The following is an 18622-nucleotide window of genomic DNA, read 5'->3' on the forward strand; positions in this document are numbered from 1 at the left end:
CATTTTAATCCCCCCCCCCCGCAACACGCTAGATACTTGAAAGGGATGTTTTATTGCAACACAGCTATAGTATTCTCCCTTTCCCTTAAATACTGAGAGCCACGATGTGCTGAAACAATTAGTTTCATGTGTGCTGTGTTTTATGTAAATTAACTGGGGTTTGTTTCTTTTTTTTTTAAGTTTAGCTACTTTTTTTCAGCAGGCATAGCACAGCCTACTATGAATTGCTTCCTTCTGTGTTACAGGCCCGCTCCCTGAAGGATGGGAACAAGCCATGACCCAGGATGGAGAAATTTACTACATAAACCATAAGAACAAGACTACATCTTGGCTAGATCCAAGACTTGACCCACGTTTTGGTAAAAGTTCCTGGCACTTAAAATTCTTCCCTCCACCCATCCACCCACCCTCTCCCCCCACTTAAATGAAAAACCAGCAGCTGTAGCCAAAGACTTGGCTAATGATTTTAAATTAATTGAGAAATTAACCCCCCTCCCATCTTGATGTCTTGTGCCTTTGCCCACTCCTACTAACAGCATGTAAGCCTTTCTCTTCCTTGAGGGCAAGGTGAAGCTCCCCTTAAACTATTCTCTTTTCATTCATGCTCATCGTATTTCGATTTTCTGTTGCCTCTCCCATCCCTTTTTCAGATTTGAATTTTCCCACTGCTATTATATTTGTTACTTTTATTGTATAAAAATAGAGATGATTATTTATATTGCCAGTTGTTTCAGAGATAATTCAGTTTTTTTATTGAACATGATAGCTTAGGTGTTGATAAAAATAGAGGCTACATGGTGCACGTAGAATAAAATCAACTTTAAAAAGTCTAGTTCATGATGGTTTTTAAGCCTGTTTGCTTACTTAATAAGAAGCTGATCTGACGCTGAATATTAACTTTCAAATCTTCCTTTAGATGTATGTGTCATAGGGCATTGTTTTAGGTTTCTGTTCTATTGTATATAAGGCATTGTCTGGCAGTATAAATTCTGGTTAGTATAATTGTTTTATTAAAATAAAGCAATGGCAGTTATTTGTTATTTAAGCTCTTGTACTCTGACCTAGAACTTCCCCACAATTGCAGAGTAGATTTTTCTTTTTTTTTAAAAAAGTGCACATAAAATAACTTTGTTATTTACAATTTGCAACTTCCAATTCTGTATAATTTTATTTTAATGATAAATTCATTCATAAGCGAGTGGAGCAAACCCCATTAGAACGAATAATGTCACAGCATTATTTTTTTAACTACTCCATTGAGGACCAAATAATTTTGGGGAGAGCTAAAATACTATTAATTAATGTAGTATTTATCACTTTGCATTTGATCCTTTCAGATGAATTTTCTTGCTGTAAAAGATTACTGTAAAAAGTCTAGGTTTTGATTTTGTTTCACTTTAAAACAACCACTAATGCAAAGGTAGCAAAATTATGCAAAAGTTTCAGTTTCGCCCAGTGAAGGATGAGTAATTTGCAACGTTTCTTGTGTCCAGTGCAATCCTGTATATGTGTATTCATATGTTAATCCTACAGTAATTAATTAGGCTTCCTAAACTGTGTCTTAAAATTGCAGTGAACTTTGTTTGGAATTTTAAGCAGTCAAAGGTGCTATGCCACTAATACAGGAAAAAGTAAAGAAATTGCAATAAAATATTAGTCTATGCCTCTTTCTTTAATAAGAACACATCTACGCAGATCTGCAGCATAGCTGACATTTTGAGAGTGAAAGAAGAAAAAGAAATATTCCCTCCCGATTAAGATCTCCCCATTCTTTATTATATAATAAGAAAAAAAATATAAAAAATACTTTCTTAATTCTCACACCTTACAGACATATGACTATCATCATAATTTTTAATTATTACTATTATTATTTCAGTCACGATGCTATAATAGGACTTTATATTTCCATTTTTTTATATATAACAGTTCTGTCAGCTGGTCTGAATTGATTGATAGGGAAAGAACCATGAATCTTTCACCAGTTCTAGTCCTATACTTTATTAACAGATAAGCACCTGGCTCTAAATGGCAGAGGCAGGGCAGCTTCTGGAAAGTTGCGGAAGAAAGGTGTTTTTCTTTCTTATTCCAGAAATATTTTATAAGATATTGGAGCAGGGGGAGAGCTAAAAAAAAACTCTTACAGCACATAATTTATTTTTGTTACCAGTTCTAGATCCTGAAAAGTTAGGGGTTATAAGCTACTCCATATGCATATTGTCTTCTTTTCCATTTTCTTTAAAATTATCACTCACAACATCTTGACAAATTTCCGAACACCCAGGTACATAGAAATACTACGAACATTTCTTCCTTCCAATCCTCGCATTGTACACATTGCTGGGTTTGCAGGTGCATGAGTTATGCTGCAGTTCAGTTGTCACAACATGTGTCTAACTCCTTGGTAAAGGCTGCTTAGCAGTATGGAATAGGAATGACAGCCCACAAATTGCTTATTAGTTCTATACCTCTGGCTTATGTCATTTGAAAGCATTGTTCTGCAGATTCAGAGGGCTCATGTGGTCTGGCTAAATAATAGAAATGACAGTAAACTGGAGGAGCTTAATGGAGATTTCTACTGCTTGATAATAGCTTGAATAATTATCTTAACTTTCTTCAAATTGGACAATACAATGTTTAAAATGCTAAATATATCAAGGATGATATTAACTGTACACAATAGTGTGAAGTCACAGATTTTTAAACTGGCGTTGGCCTTCATGCACAACATGTTCTCCCCAACAACCTAGGGTGTCGTAATGTGATGTGCAATGTAATCTGGGTTTCCAGCAGGGAGGGGCTGTTTTCCAGAGAGCAAAGAAGCAGCAGAGCTTGCAAAGTTCGTTCAGCAGAAAGAGGGCTAAAATGGCTCCTCTGTGGTTATTCCCAGAATATACCAGTAGTCATACCAATAGTTGCTTTAGTCTGGCAAGATTCTGTCTATAGGTGAAGAGCAATAAAGGAAACCACTCTTAAGTGTTGTTCTTGGAGCCTAGCAAGCTGAGCAAATCTTGCTCCCCATAGGATGACAGCATTTAATTGATGGGACTTGGAGTGGGTTCCACCACAAAAGCGCGTAGGACAAAATCGCGCTCGACAAAAGCGCGCTGTGACGTCATCAGAGCGCGACGAAAAAGATCGAAAAAATGTAAAAATAAAGCTAAAACCTTCCCCTAACCCCCCCAAACCTAACCCTAAACCTAACCCTAACCCTAACTCTTAACCTAACCCTAAACCTAACCCTAAACCTAACCGTTAAAGTAACGAAAAACGTAACGCTAACCCTTATCCTAACCCTAACGCTAACGCTAACGCTCTAAAGCTAAACCGAACCCTTACCCTTACCCTAACCCTAACCCTAACCCTAACCCTTACCTTTATGTGAATCGGCTTGCTTTAATTTAATTTTTATTAATTTTTATTTGAATTTTTCGATGTTTTTCGTCGCGCAGTGATGACGTCAAAGGCGCGATTTTGTCGATCGCGCTTTTGTCGTCCGCGCTTTTGACGGGTCACGCTTGGAGTGCGCCCATTCTGCAGATGGTGCATTTAGACCAGGTGTGTCAAACTCAATTTCATTGAGGGCCGCATCAAGGCTGTGGTTAACCTTGGGGGGGGGGCTGGGGTGTGTGTGGCCATCTTGATGCCGCTCCCCAAACTGTTGGCATGTTTCCTCTTCGCATTGGGTAGACCGGTCCGAATCTACATTGGCCTGGTCTTTCCTCTTTGCACTGGGTAGACCGGGCCGAATGCACGCTGGCCCGATCTTTCCTCTTTGTATTGGGTAGACCACCACAGCCTCGCAGGCTGGTTCCGACCACATCGCGGGCCAGATGCAGCCCACAGGCCTTGAGTTTGACACCCCAGATTTAGACAGAGAGATGTTAGTATCTAAAGAGGAAAGATATGGATAATCTTGTAGATATAATTATAACTAAAATGTGGCTTAATCTATTTGCCATAAATGTATGCAGTTAGCATAGCTAATAGTATTATATGATTTTCAAAGGCAAATAAGAAGTGTGGTTAAGTTTTTTCCTAAAGCAAGACTGTCTAACGCTGAATTGCTTTTTTCCTATTTGTCCCTGGCAACCTAGGTTGATAGTGGATACATTAAGGTTTTTATTACAACCATAAGATTGCTTTTAAAATGTGTTTGTGTTGAATACATACTCTTAATTTCCAATTATTGTTGTGTACCTTCATTTGAGTAAAAGGTGATGCCTCTTTCAAGTCAGTTCTTGATTCTACTTCTGATTCTACTACACAGAGAAGTCTAATTTATTTATTTATTAATCATATTTGTATAACCTCCCATCTCACAAAAGGAACTTTGGGCGGTGTGAACAGTCAAATAAAACACCAGATATAAAAATATAAAAATCTACATTAAAACATAAATATTATAAAACTGAATTTACAGACCCTAGGCAAAGAAGATAAAACTTTAGCAACGGAGTTTCCGAACATGTCTTCTTCAGTCTATGTAATTGGCTCAATAGCACATAAAAGTGCTTTCCTCCAAGATGTTTATGCTTCCTATCACTGGTATTTCTTGGTTGTCTTCCATCCATGTGGCCTCACACTATAGATGTAGGTAAAATTATCCAGGTACTGTCATTGCTGAGACTTTGGTATATATCACATAAAACCTGTGTGTGTGTGTGCTTTCAGATTAGTCATTTAGGCTAGTCTTTTAGTGACTGCCTAGACCTGTGATGGCGAACCTATGGCATGCATGCCAGAAGTGGCACACAGAGCCAGCTCCTCAGCCTGTATGCATGCACGCATGCACATTAGAAAGCAGAAGATCAGGTGGCCAGCACACATGCACGCGCCGGGAAGAACTTCTGGATTCTGGTGCATGCACACACATTCCCGTTTTTAGCCTAGACTAATCCCTGCAGTTTTCCTTGCAAAATTTCAGAGGTAGTTTGCGGGTTGAGGGTGTTAATAGTAGTAGTAGTAGTAGTAAGTAGTAGTAGTAGTAGTTGTTGTTGTTATTATACAATTGTATCACAGCGGCCAGTTGTTTTGCTGGATTTGGCATTGGTTACTAGTTGGGCCCCACCCAGGGGCCTAGGACATTGTAACATATTTTCGTAATATGCGTGCAGATCCAACAGTGCGGCTTTTTGCATTTGACTGATGGTGATTTTGTCAATTTTTAACTGTTTTAAATGTAATTCCAGTGCTTTTGGAATAGCACCCAGTGTGCCAATTACCAATGGTTTTATTATTATTATTATTATTATTATTATTATTATTATTATTATTATCATCAGCAGCATCAGCAGCATCATCAGCATCATCAGCAATGTAAAAGGAATACATCAGGAGCGTCCGCAAAATATTAAAATTAAAGCTGAAAACTGGAAACATAATTAAAGCCATTAATACATGGGCAGTTCCAGTGATATGCTACTCAGTTGGAATCATCAACTGGACTCTGGCTGAACTGGAAAATTTGGACCGGAAAACACGCAAACTTTTCCTGTAGATACGGTGGGAGGGGCTACAGCTGGGTTTAGTCACAGCCTGATTGGTCCAGAGACTGAGGGAATTTTCTTAAAGTATCCTTCCTTCCCTATTGGCTCCCAGTTTCCTCTCAGTCTCTGGTCCAAGCACTAGCTTTAGCTCCTTTTAGTTATTATTATTACTATTATTATTCTAATTCGATTAATTGGATATTCTAAATTTCTTAAATTTTCGGACTGCTGGCCATAGAGTCTGCTTTGTCAGTCTCATAAGGAAGCAGAGTGACCTGGTCTCCTGCCTTTGGGCCTGGGGGTGCTCTGCCCAATCCCTGGGTGTACAGGGGTGACAGACTCCCATGTGCAGCAGAGTTAATCAGAGGCTTCAGGGGCCAGCTTTTTGCTCGATTCTAGTCTCCTCAGCGCTGCAGCTTTAACAGCCTTGCTGCGGCTGCAAAAGCCTCACCGCAGCTTTGATAACCTGCCGCAACTTCAAGCCTCGCCACAGCTCTGAAATCCTCGCCATGGCTTTAAAACCTCGCCACGGCTTGAAGCGTGGCTTCAAAGCCTTGCCGCGGCTTCAGGAACTCTTTACCACACTTTACATCCACAAAGTGACATCGACAGGTTGTACCTGCCAAGAAAAATAGGGGGCAGGGGACTATTGCAAATCCATCAAACTGTAGAAGAAAAATGAAGTTTAAATGATTATGTGAACCAAAGTACAGAAAAATTGCTGCAGGCTGTGAAAACAGAGAAGAGCATAAAAACAACAGAAACAAAGGCAGAATATAAGGAAAAACAGCTGGATGACAGATTAAATAGATGGAAAACCAGAAGCTTTGCATGGACAGCACTTGAAAAACATTGAAGGAAAATGTGATGACAACTTGACGTGGACATGGCTTAAGATGGGAACTACCAAGAAAGAAATGGAAGGTTTAATACTGGCTGCTCAAGAACAAGCACTACAATCTAATGCCATGAAAGCGAAGATACAAAAATCCACTGACAACCCAAACTGCCGACTTTGCAATAACAAAGTCGAAACTGTTTCACATTTAATATGTGAATGCAGCAAAATTGCACAGACTGATTACAAAGCTAGACATGACCGAGTTGCTAAATTAATCCACTGGTCATTGTGTAAAAAATATAATTTACCTGTATCCAGAAAGTCATGTATTTACCTGTATCCAGAAAGTGGAAAAAGTTATTGAAAATGAGGAGGTGAAGATCTTGTGGGACTTTTGAATGCAAACGGATCGTCATTTGGACCACAACACGCCATATATCACGGTTGTAGAGGGCCGAAGTGTACAGTCTATTGATATCGCTGTTCCTGGAGATGTTGAAGAAAAAGAACTAGAAAAAACAATGAAATATCGCGACCTGGCCATTGAAACTACACGGCTATGGATGAAGCATGTAGCAGTGACATTCATTGTCATCGGGGCACTTGGCACCATGTCCAAGAATTTTACAAAATACATCAACAAATTGCAGCTTCCTGCAATAACACCAGTGGAACTGCAAAAAACTGTGCTACTCGGAATATCTTATATTTTAAGAAGGTACTTGGTTGATACCTAGGACGTTGGCAGCAAACTGTATCAACCATTAGCACCAGTCACTGGTATTTGTAAGGCATTTTTGCATGTTGAGTTGGCTGAGATTCATGTTTAATGAATAAAGAATATATAATAATAATAATAATTTAAAAATGAGGCCTTGAAATATTTTCTGAAAATGTAGGCAAAAAAGTGTAAATAATTGAGAAAAGATTGATCAGTTAAGCAATATTATAAAATGGAATGAACGCCACTTTGAGTTTAAAGCATGCAGTTGGTACCCCAAACATTGGGGTAGATGCCATATAAATCATCTTTAGGAGAATATATCATTGATGGGAGTCAAGCTTGCCAAGTCCTCCAAAGGGGCTGGGATAGGAGGAGGTACACTCATGTCTTTCAATCAAGACTCATGTTGACTGGCAAATTCTCAAGAGTTGAAGTCAGTGGTGGGTTGCAGACAGTACGTCCCGGTATGGGCGTACCGGAGCCTGCTCGGAGCACCGGGTACTGCTCCAGTGCGGTGCTCCGGTGGGCCAACCTGTCCGCCTTTGATGCTTCTGCACATGGCGCAAACAGTGCCTGTGCGACGCTCCGCCGAGCAGCTGGAGTGTCGCGGAAGCGTCACTAGATGGCAAGATGCATGTGCACACATTGCGCGCGTCCATGTGGATGACACCGGGCCTGTTCCAACTGTACCAGTTGGAACGGGATCCAGAACCCACCACTGATTGTAAAGTTGTTGAGGTTGAGAAATACTGGTATAGGCAGGCGGTGGCCCTTCTAATATTTATCATGATGACTTAGTCTTGACTTCAGCCTGTTTTACTATAGGAAATGGACTATATTTGGACAGAATCAGGGAAGGGTACTTCTCCAGAGAAAGAGTGAGTGAACTGCTAAATATCATACTTGAGTTGTTTGTTGATTTGTCAAAAAAATCTGGGGTTTTTTTTCTTTTCTTTTTTCTTTTTGCTATTTTCCCCCAGGTTTTCTTTTCTTTCATCTCTTCTTCTTCACACACTTTACTTGTGAGACTTCACTAAAATTTATCTGCAAATAAACAAAGGTGAAACAAAGGTCAGACACTAAAAATATATCCTTCAGGAAGTAGGGTAGTACTCAATAGCATTACCTTATGGGGAGGGGCATAACTAATTGGCTTAAGCATTCCATTGTTTCCTAAGATTCTTAAATGACAACATCAGTTAAAATAAGATCTTCAGCATCTAAAAAAAGAAATGCATATTACTGTTTTATTTTTGAAACTGCATAGTTTCTCTTTTTGGGTCCACTGTCTATGCTTAGTCAGGACTAAATGCCAGAAGTTTCTTTTATGATTATTTTGTGGTTGGGCTTCTTAACTGTTCTAGGAGGAAGGAAGGAAGGAAGGAAGGAAGGAAGGAAGGAAGGAAGGAAGGAAGGAAGGAAGGAAGGAAAGATTGATTGATTATTTATCTAAGGAGAGCAAGAAAAGAACAAAACCAAACATATTATTTTGTGGTTGGGCTTTTAATCTGTTCCAGGAGGAAGGAAGAAGGAAGGAAGGATTATTTAGCTAAGGAGAACAAGAAAAGAAAGAAACCCTTGACAAGTGTGAGGCAGGCTGCTTTTCAACAGCAAAAGGAGGCTTCCTTGAAAATGAACATTTTGCTTATGATAAATGTATTTCAGATTTCTGTGCCAAGGAAATTGTTCCCTTTACAATTCCAGTTATATGAGTGCTCCCTCCATCTTAAGGACCATCAAAAAAAAAGGTCAAAATTAATTGCTTGTATTCTGATTTTTTTTTCCTTGGTGAACTTGTACAGAAAATGGTGGAGTATGCCTACATTGCCTGTCCTTTCTGTTAGAATTTCTTGGAGTGATAAAAGAGGCATCGTGAAATCTTGCAGTGGAAGGATTAATTATTAGAAATCATTTTCTCACCTCCCTCCCCATCCGGAGGGAAGAGAAATTTGGGATTTAGCAATTTAGAAATTGCTGGACTCACTTCACAGTGCTTTACAACCCTCTCTAAGCAGTTTACAGAGTCACCATATTGCTCCCAACAATCTGGGTCCTTATTTTATTGATCTCAGAAGGATGGAAGGCTGAGTCAACCTTGAGCCTGGTGAGATTTGAACAGCGAGGATTGAACTCTTGGCAGTGAGTAGTAAGTTAATCAGCCTGCAATTCTGCTTTCTAACCACTGTGCCACCACAGTTCTTGATGTTGTTGACCATAAAATAGTGCTTTGGATAGAAGTTATAGATCCCTAGATATAGTGGATAGGAAAGGTTGCTTCATCTCCCAAAAGCATTATTTGTTTGACTGCCTGTATATCTTGCTTCCTTGATGCCCTCCTTCTTAAAAAGTGTTTGTTTACAATTCTGTGTTGAAAGCAGAAGATTCTGAATTTTACTTATAAAAACTTTCAAATCTGTTTGATGAATAAATATTTATTTAATATTATTTATAATAAGGATAATAATAATAATTTACATTTACTGATTTACATCTACTAATGTGCTAAAAGTAACCTCTGGTAAACCCTTGGCTTAAGAATTAAGGAAGAAGTTAACCAAAGTAAACAGAATTAAAGGACTGGGATCTATACTGCAGAAACCATCTGTTGCAACACAAGATTCAGAATGCAATCAAAATAAGCAGCTTTAATAGATATCCTATTATTCAAGCGCTGTGGAAATCAAATGCATTGAGTTTTGGTTACAGACTATTTCTTCCTCGCCAGTTAATGAAGCAAACACACATCTGCCTTTCCTTACATTAGTTTTGCAGAACTCAAATATTGGTAATGAAATGCAGCATCTTGTTTGCATTTTCCATTCAGTTCAGCTTTTATGGGAAAGTTTCCAATTGACCCACTGTGGCTCTTGACAGATAGAGAACTTCAAGCAAGTTTTTTTGTCCAGAATTTTCTGTATAGCATAGCACTAATAGAGAGACGAAGGCATAGCTCTGGAGGACGGAGGAAGTAGGAGTAGCAGAAGTAGAAAGAAATGGAGGAGGAGGAGGAGGAGGTAAGCAGGTGTTAGCAAGCAATGTAAGTATATGTTTTGATGAGTAAAATATGTACGATTATGCACACAAGTTCTCACTTGTACATCTCTTTTCCTGAAGATTTAAACAGGCGTCCAGTAAGCCTTTGAGAGTAAAAAAATAAAATAAAATATATTCCTGTTTTAGTGCTTGACAAAGTAATCCTGCTGACACTGTCTTCATAGAGACAGTGATATGGGTATTTAGTCTAGGTCAGTGATGGCTAACCTTTTTGCCATCGCGTGCCAAAAGCGGGTGAAGCACAGGGGGCGTGAGTGTGTTTGCCCACACCCATAATTCTATGCGCCCATCCTCGCACATGCACGCCCTCCTCCCCGTGCTTTCCCTGGTTTTGACACACGATGGTACGGTGGACCAGTTTTTCGCCCTCCCTGGGCTCCAGACCCTTTCTAAGAGCCTGGGGAGGATGGAAATGGCTCCCCCCCCCAGAGGCCCTCTGAAGGCCAGAAACAACCAGTTTTTGGACTTCTGGGTTGCCCGTTGGGCTGTTTTTCTCTCTCTGAAGCCTCTGGAGGGAGAAAAACAGACCAACACGTAAACCGGAAGTTGGTTCCCAAAACTCCAGTTTGCGTGTTGGGTTGGTTTCAGGGAAGCCTCTGGAGGGTGAAAAACAGCTGAAAATCAAGGCAGAAATCAGCTGGCGCGCTGGAGCTGACAGAGCAACGCCTTGAGTGCCCTCAGAAATGGCTCTGCATGCCACCTGTGGCACATGTGCCATAGGTTCGCCATCATGTGTCTAGGTAGACTTGATCAACCTTCTTCCACAACGTTACTCAAAAAACTAAAAATAGGAGAAACGGAAAGGATAATGCTTTTGGTAATGTGGGTAAAGGGACATGTTCTCAAGTAAATAAATGTCCAGTTTTGATTGGGAGCCACCAGATTTCAATCTAACATGGGCAGCTATGTACATTTTTAAGATAAAACAAATTAAAAAAAACCTGTCATTTTCAAAGCTACATTTCAGATTTGTAGAACTTTTCTAAAACTTTGATAGTTTTGAGAAGAGAGGATGTACTATTCCTTTTGCTAAATGAGCTCATTTCTCTCTAGGGATGCAGAGAAGATTCTTTCCCATCATGACTCACAGTCTTCTCAGCATCTCTCTATAGACTGGAGAAGGAGTAGATGGAGTTCTGTCCTTTTTGTATTGGACAAATGCAAAATGGCATGAGCGCCCCTTGCTTGTTATTTTCTCTAAATTATGGCTTAGAAAACTAGGTAACTAGAACCTGATGGACTAACATCGCTTCTTTTTTTCAGTCAGTAGTTATTCAGTTGTATTCTTTGCTGTGACATCTGAATCACAAAACAAGTGTACACTTCTCTTCCGTGCCAAGAATTTGAATTCATAATTAGAAGTGTATTTTCTTCTAATTTATTTAAAAATATATTCCTCAAAAAGTTTATGATCATATTTTAATAATACTGGGAATTTTAAAAAATAAAATTACACTTTCCTTACACTTTATAACTTGAACCATTTTATACATCATAAATATTATTTACGATGTATAAAATCGTTCAAGTTATAAAGTGTAAGGAACTTATTTTTAAAAAATCCCAGTATTCTTAAAATATGATCATAAACCTTTTGAGGAATATATTTTTAAATAAATTAGAATGGAAGAAAATACACACACACATACATACATACATACTCTCTCTCTCTATATATATATACACATGCTGTGCAGGTTAGTAACGGTAATAATGCATGTTAGGATTTGTTAAGCTTCCAAGTAATGTAAGCAGTGAGTTCTTGGCCTTAATGGTGTAGAAATTCTGAAATCATGAGCATCTCTAATAAAATCTCAGGATCTGAAGAAAAATCGACCCATGCTATGAAGGGTTTCACTGGTGATAACCAACTTTAAACTGCACCCAAAAGCAAAACAGCAGCCAATGCAGCTTGCAGAATATTGGTGTAACATGGACCACCCGGGGGGGGGGGGGCAAGAATTGCCCACACCACCTTATTCTGCACTAATTGTAGTTTCCAAATACTCCTTCCAGGGTAGCCCCATGTAGAGTTCATTGCAATAGTCCAGATGTGAGATGACCAGGGGCTTGAATGACTGAACATAGGGACTCCCAATCCAAGAAAGGATGCAACTGGCGTACAGCATAGAGTTGTGCAAAATTTCTTCTAGGCCAGACTGCCACCTGCTCTTTGAGCAGAAGTCGCAAGTCCCAGGAGAACCCCGAGTTGTGCACCGGGTCTCTCTGAGGTAGTGCCATTTGGTCATTTGGTCAAAGGTTGAGTTTTAGTCCAAGACCCTCATAGCCTCCAGCCACTGCAAGAAGGCAAAGACAACATCACTTGGGTCACCATAGAAAGCTCAGTACCATTCACGTTCTGATAATACTTCAACCTATGGTGATGTGTGACTTCACCCAGCGGCTTCATATAGAAGCTAAATAGGGGTAGACAGAAGAGTACCAGTACCTGCAGCACACCACAAGGAGCCAAAGTGGATTGGATCTCTCACTTCCTATCAGCACTACAGCCTTGAAGAAAGGAGCCAAACCAGCATAAAATGGCACTACCCAGCCTCAAACAGTGAGACCAGTATGGAAGGCTGCTGAGAGCTTGAGTAAGGATGTTGGTACCATCCCCATCCTGATTGGAAGGGGTCCAGATAATCCATTTTATCCAGGACCCTCTTCAAGCAACCACCTTCCCTAAAAATGAAAAGTTGAAAACTGGACGAAAATTGTCCAGGCAGGTGAGGGTCAGGATATATTTCGTTTTAAAGGGGGCAAACCAGAGCCAGGAATGTCCCCTCCTGCAGTGAAGAATTAATTGAAGCCACCTGGTGGTCACCATCCTGGAAGCTGACACCAGCCAGGAGGGATAAAGATCTAACTGACAGGGGGTTGCACCGACAGCATCATGGACCCTGCCCACTTTCATCAAGTCCAGCAGGATCAAACTGTTCACAGGTAACTAGGTAAGACCTTTCCCCAGACATTTCACATAGACCCACCTGAGTTCCAACAAGGAACAAATCTGAATGATTTTGTCCATCAGGTATGGAGCAAAGGCCTCTGTGCAACCATGAAGACAATTATTCGAAACCCACCCACCCTAGTCCCAGGAGGGACCACGCAATCCTGAACAGAGCCACCGGGTGATACTCTAGATGCAATCAGGGGCAGAGAAAAGATGGATGATTCACCGGTCATAGCTGCCATAAGATGGGCCTTAATGGCAGCTCTGAGTCATGTCCAATCAAGAGTCCTCCCTCATCTTCCTCCAGCGGCGCTCTAACAAGTTTCCCCTGAAAATAAGACAGGTTTTTATTTTCTTTTGACCCCCCAAATAAGCACTAGGCCTTATTTTCGGGGATGTCTTATTATTTTTGAGGTGCAGGAGACGGCGAGAGTGCTCACCTCATGTCTGCTACTGTGTTGCAATATTTTTGAGAAGGGCTTATTTTCGGGGGAGGGCTTATTTTAGCGCATGTGCTCAAAAGCCCGATTGGGCTTATTATGCAGGGAGGTCTTATTTTTGGGGAAACAGAGTAGGTGGCTCTTAACCCTTTTCAAAATCCACAACTCCTCCGTGAAACTGTTTACTGGAAAGTCAAACAGCTTGGCGATACGTTATATTAAACTTTCTCACTGAAGGCTAACAGTTTTTAATTCACTTATGCAAGTAGAGATACTATTATATAGAAGAAAAGATCTGCCTACTTTTGCTTTGTGTTACATCAAATGACTAACATGAAGAAAATACCTTGTTTTTCCTTGGTGTAGGTGTATATGGTCATAAATACTTAAGAAAATGTATTGAAGCCAGTACCCCTCGCTCCATCTATATAGACATGGGAATCCTGGAGAACATCTCATTATGTGTCTAAAGCCAGCATAGTCTTCCATTTTTCTATTGAGACTTGTGCCTTTGAAGTTTGCCCACAATGTATAAAATGTGAATGTTCAAATAAAGAGCCTTTTCAGTTCATTATTTTTAAATAGACATAGCATTAAATCCTACCTACAACTTAACCGGAGTGTAAAGCCCTTTGAACATAGTTGGATTTAGTTCTAAAGAAACATGGATATACTTGTTTACGATCTGGTTCTTTCTGTTTACTAAGTACCGGTAGTTAAGAGTTTCCAGGGTTTTGGTCTTCAGATTTATTTATTTTTTAAAAAAAGAAATAAATACTACACAGTTGCCTTTTAGACAGAATGAGAAGGGTGTGTATAATAAACTGGATTTTTGATAATTTCAGAAGGATAACTGGATAATGTTCTGCATTAGAGCAGCAAGAAGGTGACTAGACGACATTCTTTCCTAAAATTACCCTTGTTAAAAGGCATGGTGGTTTCATGAAACTAAGATAGGTAAACAGTACATTACTAACTTGTTCCCTTCTCTTCTTCCAAATCCCCTTTCCTCCTAAATCCTCAGTGAAACAAAGACTTGTTTTCTTCTTGTCTGCCTGTGAGGTCTTTGGTACTTGCCCTGTGTGGGTGTAGAACCCCATATTTAAATACTTCTCCGCTACTGAAGAAAAGAAAGAACAGGAAACAGATAAATCCAAATTCTAGTAGATAAAGGACTACATATTTACTTTTCCCCTCTCCTCAATTTAGGCACCATTGAAAATGCGGTTATGTTTTGAGCCGCTAAAGCGGCATTGAAAGTATACAACAAAAAGAACTCCCGATGGGAGACTTGCATTAAGTTTGAAACTTAATTTGTATGGTTTTTCTAGATACTCACATTCGCTCCTTCCTTCCTTCAACAGAATTATTCTCTCTTGTTAATAATGTTTTAAAATAATGTTAATAATCTCTTTAAAATACATTATTTTTCTATTTCACTCATGGATTGAAAATTGTAGAGTTCAGTGTCATTGCTCAAAGATATTTGTCAAAGTTTTTTTTAAAAAAATGTTTGATTTCTTTTTATTTATTTATTTACTTATTTATTGCCTTTTTATTAAGGGCAAGACAGTCCTTGAAGTCTCCTATTATAGAGAGAGAATGCAAAGGCTGAGTGGTACTTTTGTGTCTTTATTTCTCTTTATCAGAGATGTTATTAGAGACACTGTGCTCGTAAATGTTAATCATTGTATATTTTGGACCTGGCTTAGAATCAGTTGAGAGATTGAAAAATGTTTGGTTCTTATTGTCACATGCTTTTTTAAAAAAAAGCCTCATTTTGATTTACAGCCCAGTAGAACTGGTTGGATTGTCTGTTTACAACCGAAATGGAAACTCGCACATTTTCTACATAGCCTATATTTATCTTAAAATGTATTTTATTTCTATGACCTAGCATAAACGCAGCTGACTAAAAGATGTAATTGGAATATGCTGTTTTGCCCAACTGCTTGGATAATTTAAATAGATTTTGAGAAGGCTGGCTATAAGCTAAGTTTGTGCAGTCTCTAATCTCTTTTTTTTTCTCTTCAGTTGCTATTTTGATTTAAGTTTAATTCTTCCTTTCATTTAGTCATGTCGTTCTGCTTGAAATAATATTGGTAGTAATAAGAGCGGAGGTGGCACAGTGGTTAGAGTGCAGTACTGCAGGCTACTTCAGCTGACTGCTAGCTGCAGTTCGGCAGTTCAAATCTCACCTGCTCAAGGTTGACTCAGCCTTCCATCCTTCCAAGGTGGGTAAAGTGAGGACCCAGATTGTTGGGGGCAATAGGCTGACTGTAAACCGCTTAGAGAGGGCTGTAAAAGCACTATGAAGCGGTATATAAGTCTAAGTGCTATTGCTAGTGCTAATAAGGGTATCACTAAATATTAATCACATGTCTGCATATATTATTATTGTGTTCTGGGGACTTCCTTTGATACATAAACTAAAATTTGTATATATTTATACTGATACTATGATTTCAATTTTAAACTGTCTCCAGGATTTATCTTTGTGCAGTATTGGCAATCTCTTTGAAATTCCGAGAGAGACAGAGAGAGAGAGAGAGATTGAATGACAGACAGACAGACAGACAGACCCATCTGGATGGCCTTTATTAGAAGTATTAACAAGACAACTTTCCTTTCCCTACTCATCTAGATTTTCCTCTGCAGCCTGTGAGATTTTTTAACATTATTATCTCTTCAGATTTAAACTTACGATGTCTATTGGTGAACTCAAAACATAAATTTGCCCTTTCCCATCTCATTTAGCATTATTGATTTGTTAAATTTACAGGTAATCCTCGACTTTTGACCAAAATTTCTGTTGTTAAGTGAGATATTTGTTAAGTGAGGTTTGGCCCATTTTACGACCTTTGTTGCCACAATTGTTGAGTGAATCACTGCAGCTGTTCAGTTAGTAACACAATTATTAAGGAAACCTGGCTTCCCCATTGTCAGGTTTCAAAAGGTATTTGACTCCAGGACTCTGCAATGGTCATAAATATGAGTCAGTTGTCCAGCACCTGAATTTAGATCACATGACTACAGGGATGCAGCAATAGTCATAAAGTGTGAAAAATGGTTGCAAGTCACTTTATTTCATTGCTGTTGTACTTTGGTCACTAAACAAACCTTTATAAGTCGAGGACTACCTGTGTTTGCCGCTCATCTCGCTGTGGGGCTACTCTAGCGTTAAAAATAGTAAACAAGATATATTTATACTTGCAAATGGGAATTCCTACTCTATTTCCTTTCTGACTTCTCACTTCCTGTTCTCAATATCCTTTAATGTGAGGAAACTCTTATATTTGGCCCCAATTATTAAATCCATTAAGATAGTGGCCCCCTACCTTTTGGGCACTAGGGACCGGTGGCATAGAGAGATATTTTTCTGTGCATCCTATGATTGGGACTGCTTGTTTGTCCAGTCCGGTTTCTGGCAATCTGCGGACCGGTGCTAGTTCACAGCCTGGGAGTTGGGGGGGGGGGGGCTGCATCACGGCATGTATATTCATTATATAACATTAGGATTTTGGGGGATAAGACCGCTTTACAGTGCCTGCTCTTTTGTTTGCTTCTACAGCTATGAACCAGAGAATCAGCCAAAGCGCTCCCGTGAAACAGCCACCGCCATTGGCCCCCCAAAGTCCTCCCGGTGGAGTCCTGGGAGGTGGCACTTCCAATCAACAGCAACAGATAAGACTGCAGCAGCTACAGATGGAAAAAGAAAGGTTGCGACTGAAGCATCAAGAACTGCTTCGGCAGGTGAGGCCACAGGTTAGAAAACACAACTTCAACTATAATACGATAACTTGTTGCTTATGCATGAGTGGCATTGTGCTTTTCAGCACTGCAATTCTAGCAAGCATCAGTAGAGAGAGGGAAGTCGCCAATCGTATAACTTGCCCCAGCAAACAACAAATCAGACTCTTTGATCCTTTCGAAATGTTTCTTTTGTGACAGTTTGTGGTGCTGGGCTGTTTCTGGCATGGTGCTCTTTTTCATTGCTGATAACTCTGCTTCCTGGACAACTTGCTGTGTAGCTCTGCAACTGTATTAATGCTCTGCATGGTCAGAGCTCATCTGACTGAATTTTCCAGCTTTCATGATGGATGGCATGTGTGAATTGGATCTGGTCTTGCTGTGTTTCTGAAGAGTATTGAAACTTCGGCCTTTCTGTACAAAAAACCAAAGCTGTTCCTTGTTTTTAAGGACGTGATGCATCGTTCCATTTTCCGTCAGGGGTCACCAGGGGATTTTGAAAGTTGACAAACAAGGCCTAAGGATATTGGCCCTGTTGCCTATCTCAAGCATCTAGAACTTAAATATAAAAATATTTATCTCTTTAGGTATCGTAATTTAACAGTCCTTGAGGAATCCATGCTCCGCATATACCTAAACCTTTTTTAAAAAGTCATCTAAGCCTGTTTCTGCTCAACAGATCTTGTGGAAGTGAATTCCATAAAGTAATGAATTTCAGGAAACTTATCATCATAGTATTTTACTAAGCCCTCTTCCATGGATGTGGATCCTTACAGAATGCACATGTCAATGTGCTAATTGCATAGTTCATTATGACTGTGTGCTTCATAAGAGAGAAAACGAAAGGGGAGGGGGAATTCATCCATGTTAGGTAATGTTTATGTGGTTGGAGTAATGTCAGTAACTCTCAGAAGGAAACTTTAAAACGGATTAACCCAGGTCTTTTACTTCAGTTTAAATTTCGTTCTTTGAAACCCAAAATACTTTCCTTAAATGCTTAAATGTAAGCTGATTTGTTGCTTTTGCTTTTTTTTTCTTTTGTAACCCTGGAGGCCTGAGCCCAAAGAAACAATGAAGTTTCTTTTCCAAAACCTTTGCTCTCAATCATTGCTTGCTGTCCTAGATCTTTTGCTAATGATTGATTAGCTCCTTGTCTCCAGTGCTTTGCATCATGTTTTGTGAAGGTTGTGGAGCATTGCAGATTCCCTAACCGCTTTTGGAGAAACTTTTTAAAACCTCTTTTTTCCTTGCTTTTTTTGGGTGGTGGTTCTTGCATCAGGCAGTATTTTCCTATTCTTGGAGATCATTTCTTCAGGCTTTTGCCTTCATCGTTCCTTGCTTTTTCTGCCCTTGTTCTAGAGGCAGTTA

At 39.5% G+C, this 18622-nt stretch overlaps 1 protein-coding gene across 8 annotated transcripts in view; it reads left to right on the plus strand.

The window, feature by feature from the left end:
• The window catches only part of YAP1 (Yes1 associated transcriptional regulator), an 86581-nt gene that overhangs the window by 49651 nt on the left and 18308 nt on the right, over window positions 1-18622 (plus strand). For 2 of the 8 annotated variants that reach the window (XM_087721134.1, XM_087721136.1), the window contains exons 4-5: window positions 246-359; window positions 17076-17269. In XM_087721134.1, the coding sequence (XP_087577260.1) occupies window positions 246-359; window positions 17076-17269 (308 nt within the window). The remainder of the gene's footprint in view (window positions 1-245; window positions 360-17075; window positions 17270-18622) is intronic. The other 6 variants (XM_087721137.1, XM_087721135.1, XM_087721138.1 and 3 more) reach the window with 3 other exon arrangements.

This window comes from Thamnophis sirtalis, unplaced genomic scaffold (assembly GCF_051295495.1).
Source record: "Thamnophis sirtalis isolate CommonGarterSnake01/CBP01778 unplaced genomic scaffold, rThaSir2_p1.2 scaffold_8, whole genome shotgun sequence".
NCBI classification, from domain to species: domain Eukaryota; kingdom Metazoa; phylum Chordata; class Lepidosauria; order Squamata; family Natricidae; genus Thamnophis; species Thamnophis sirtalis.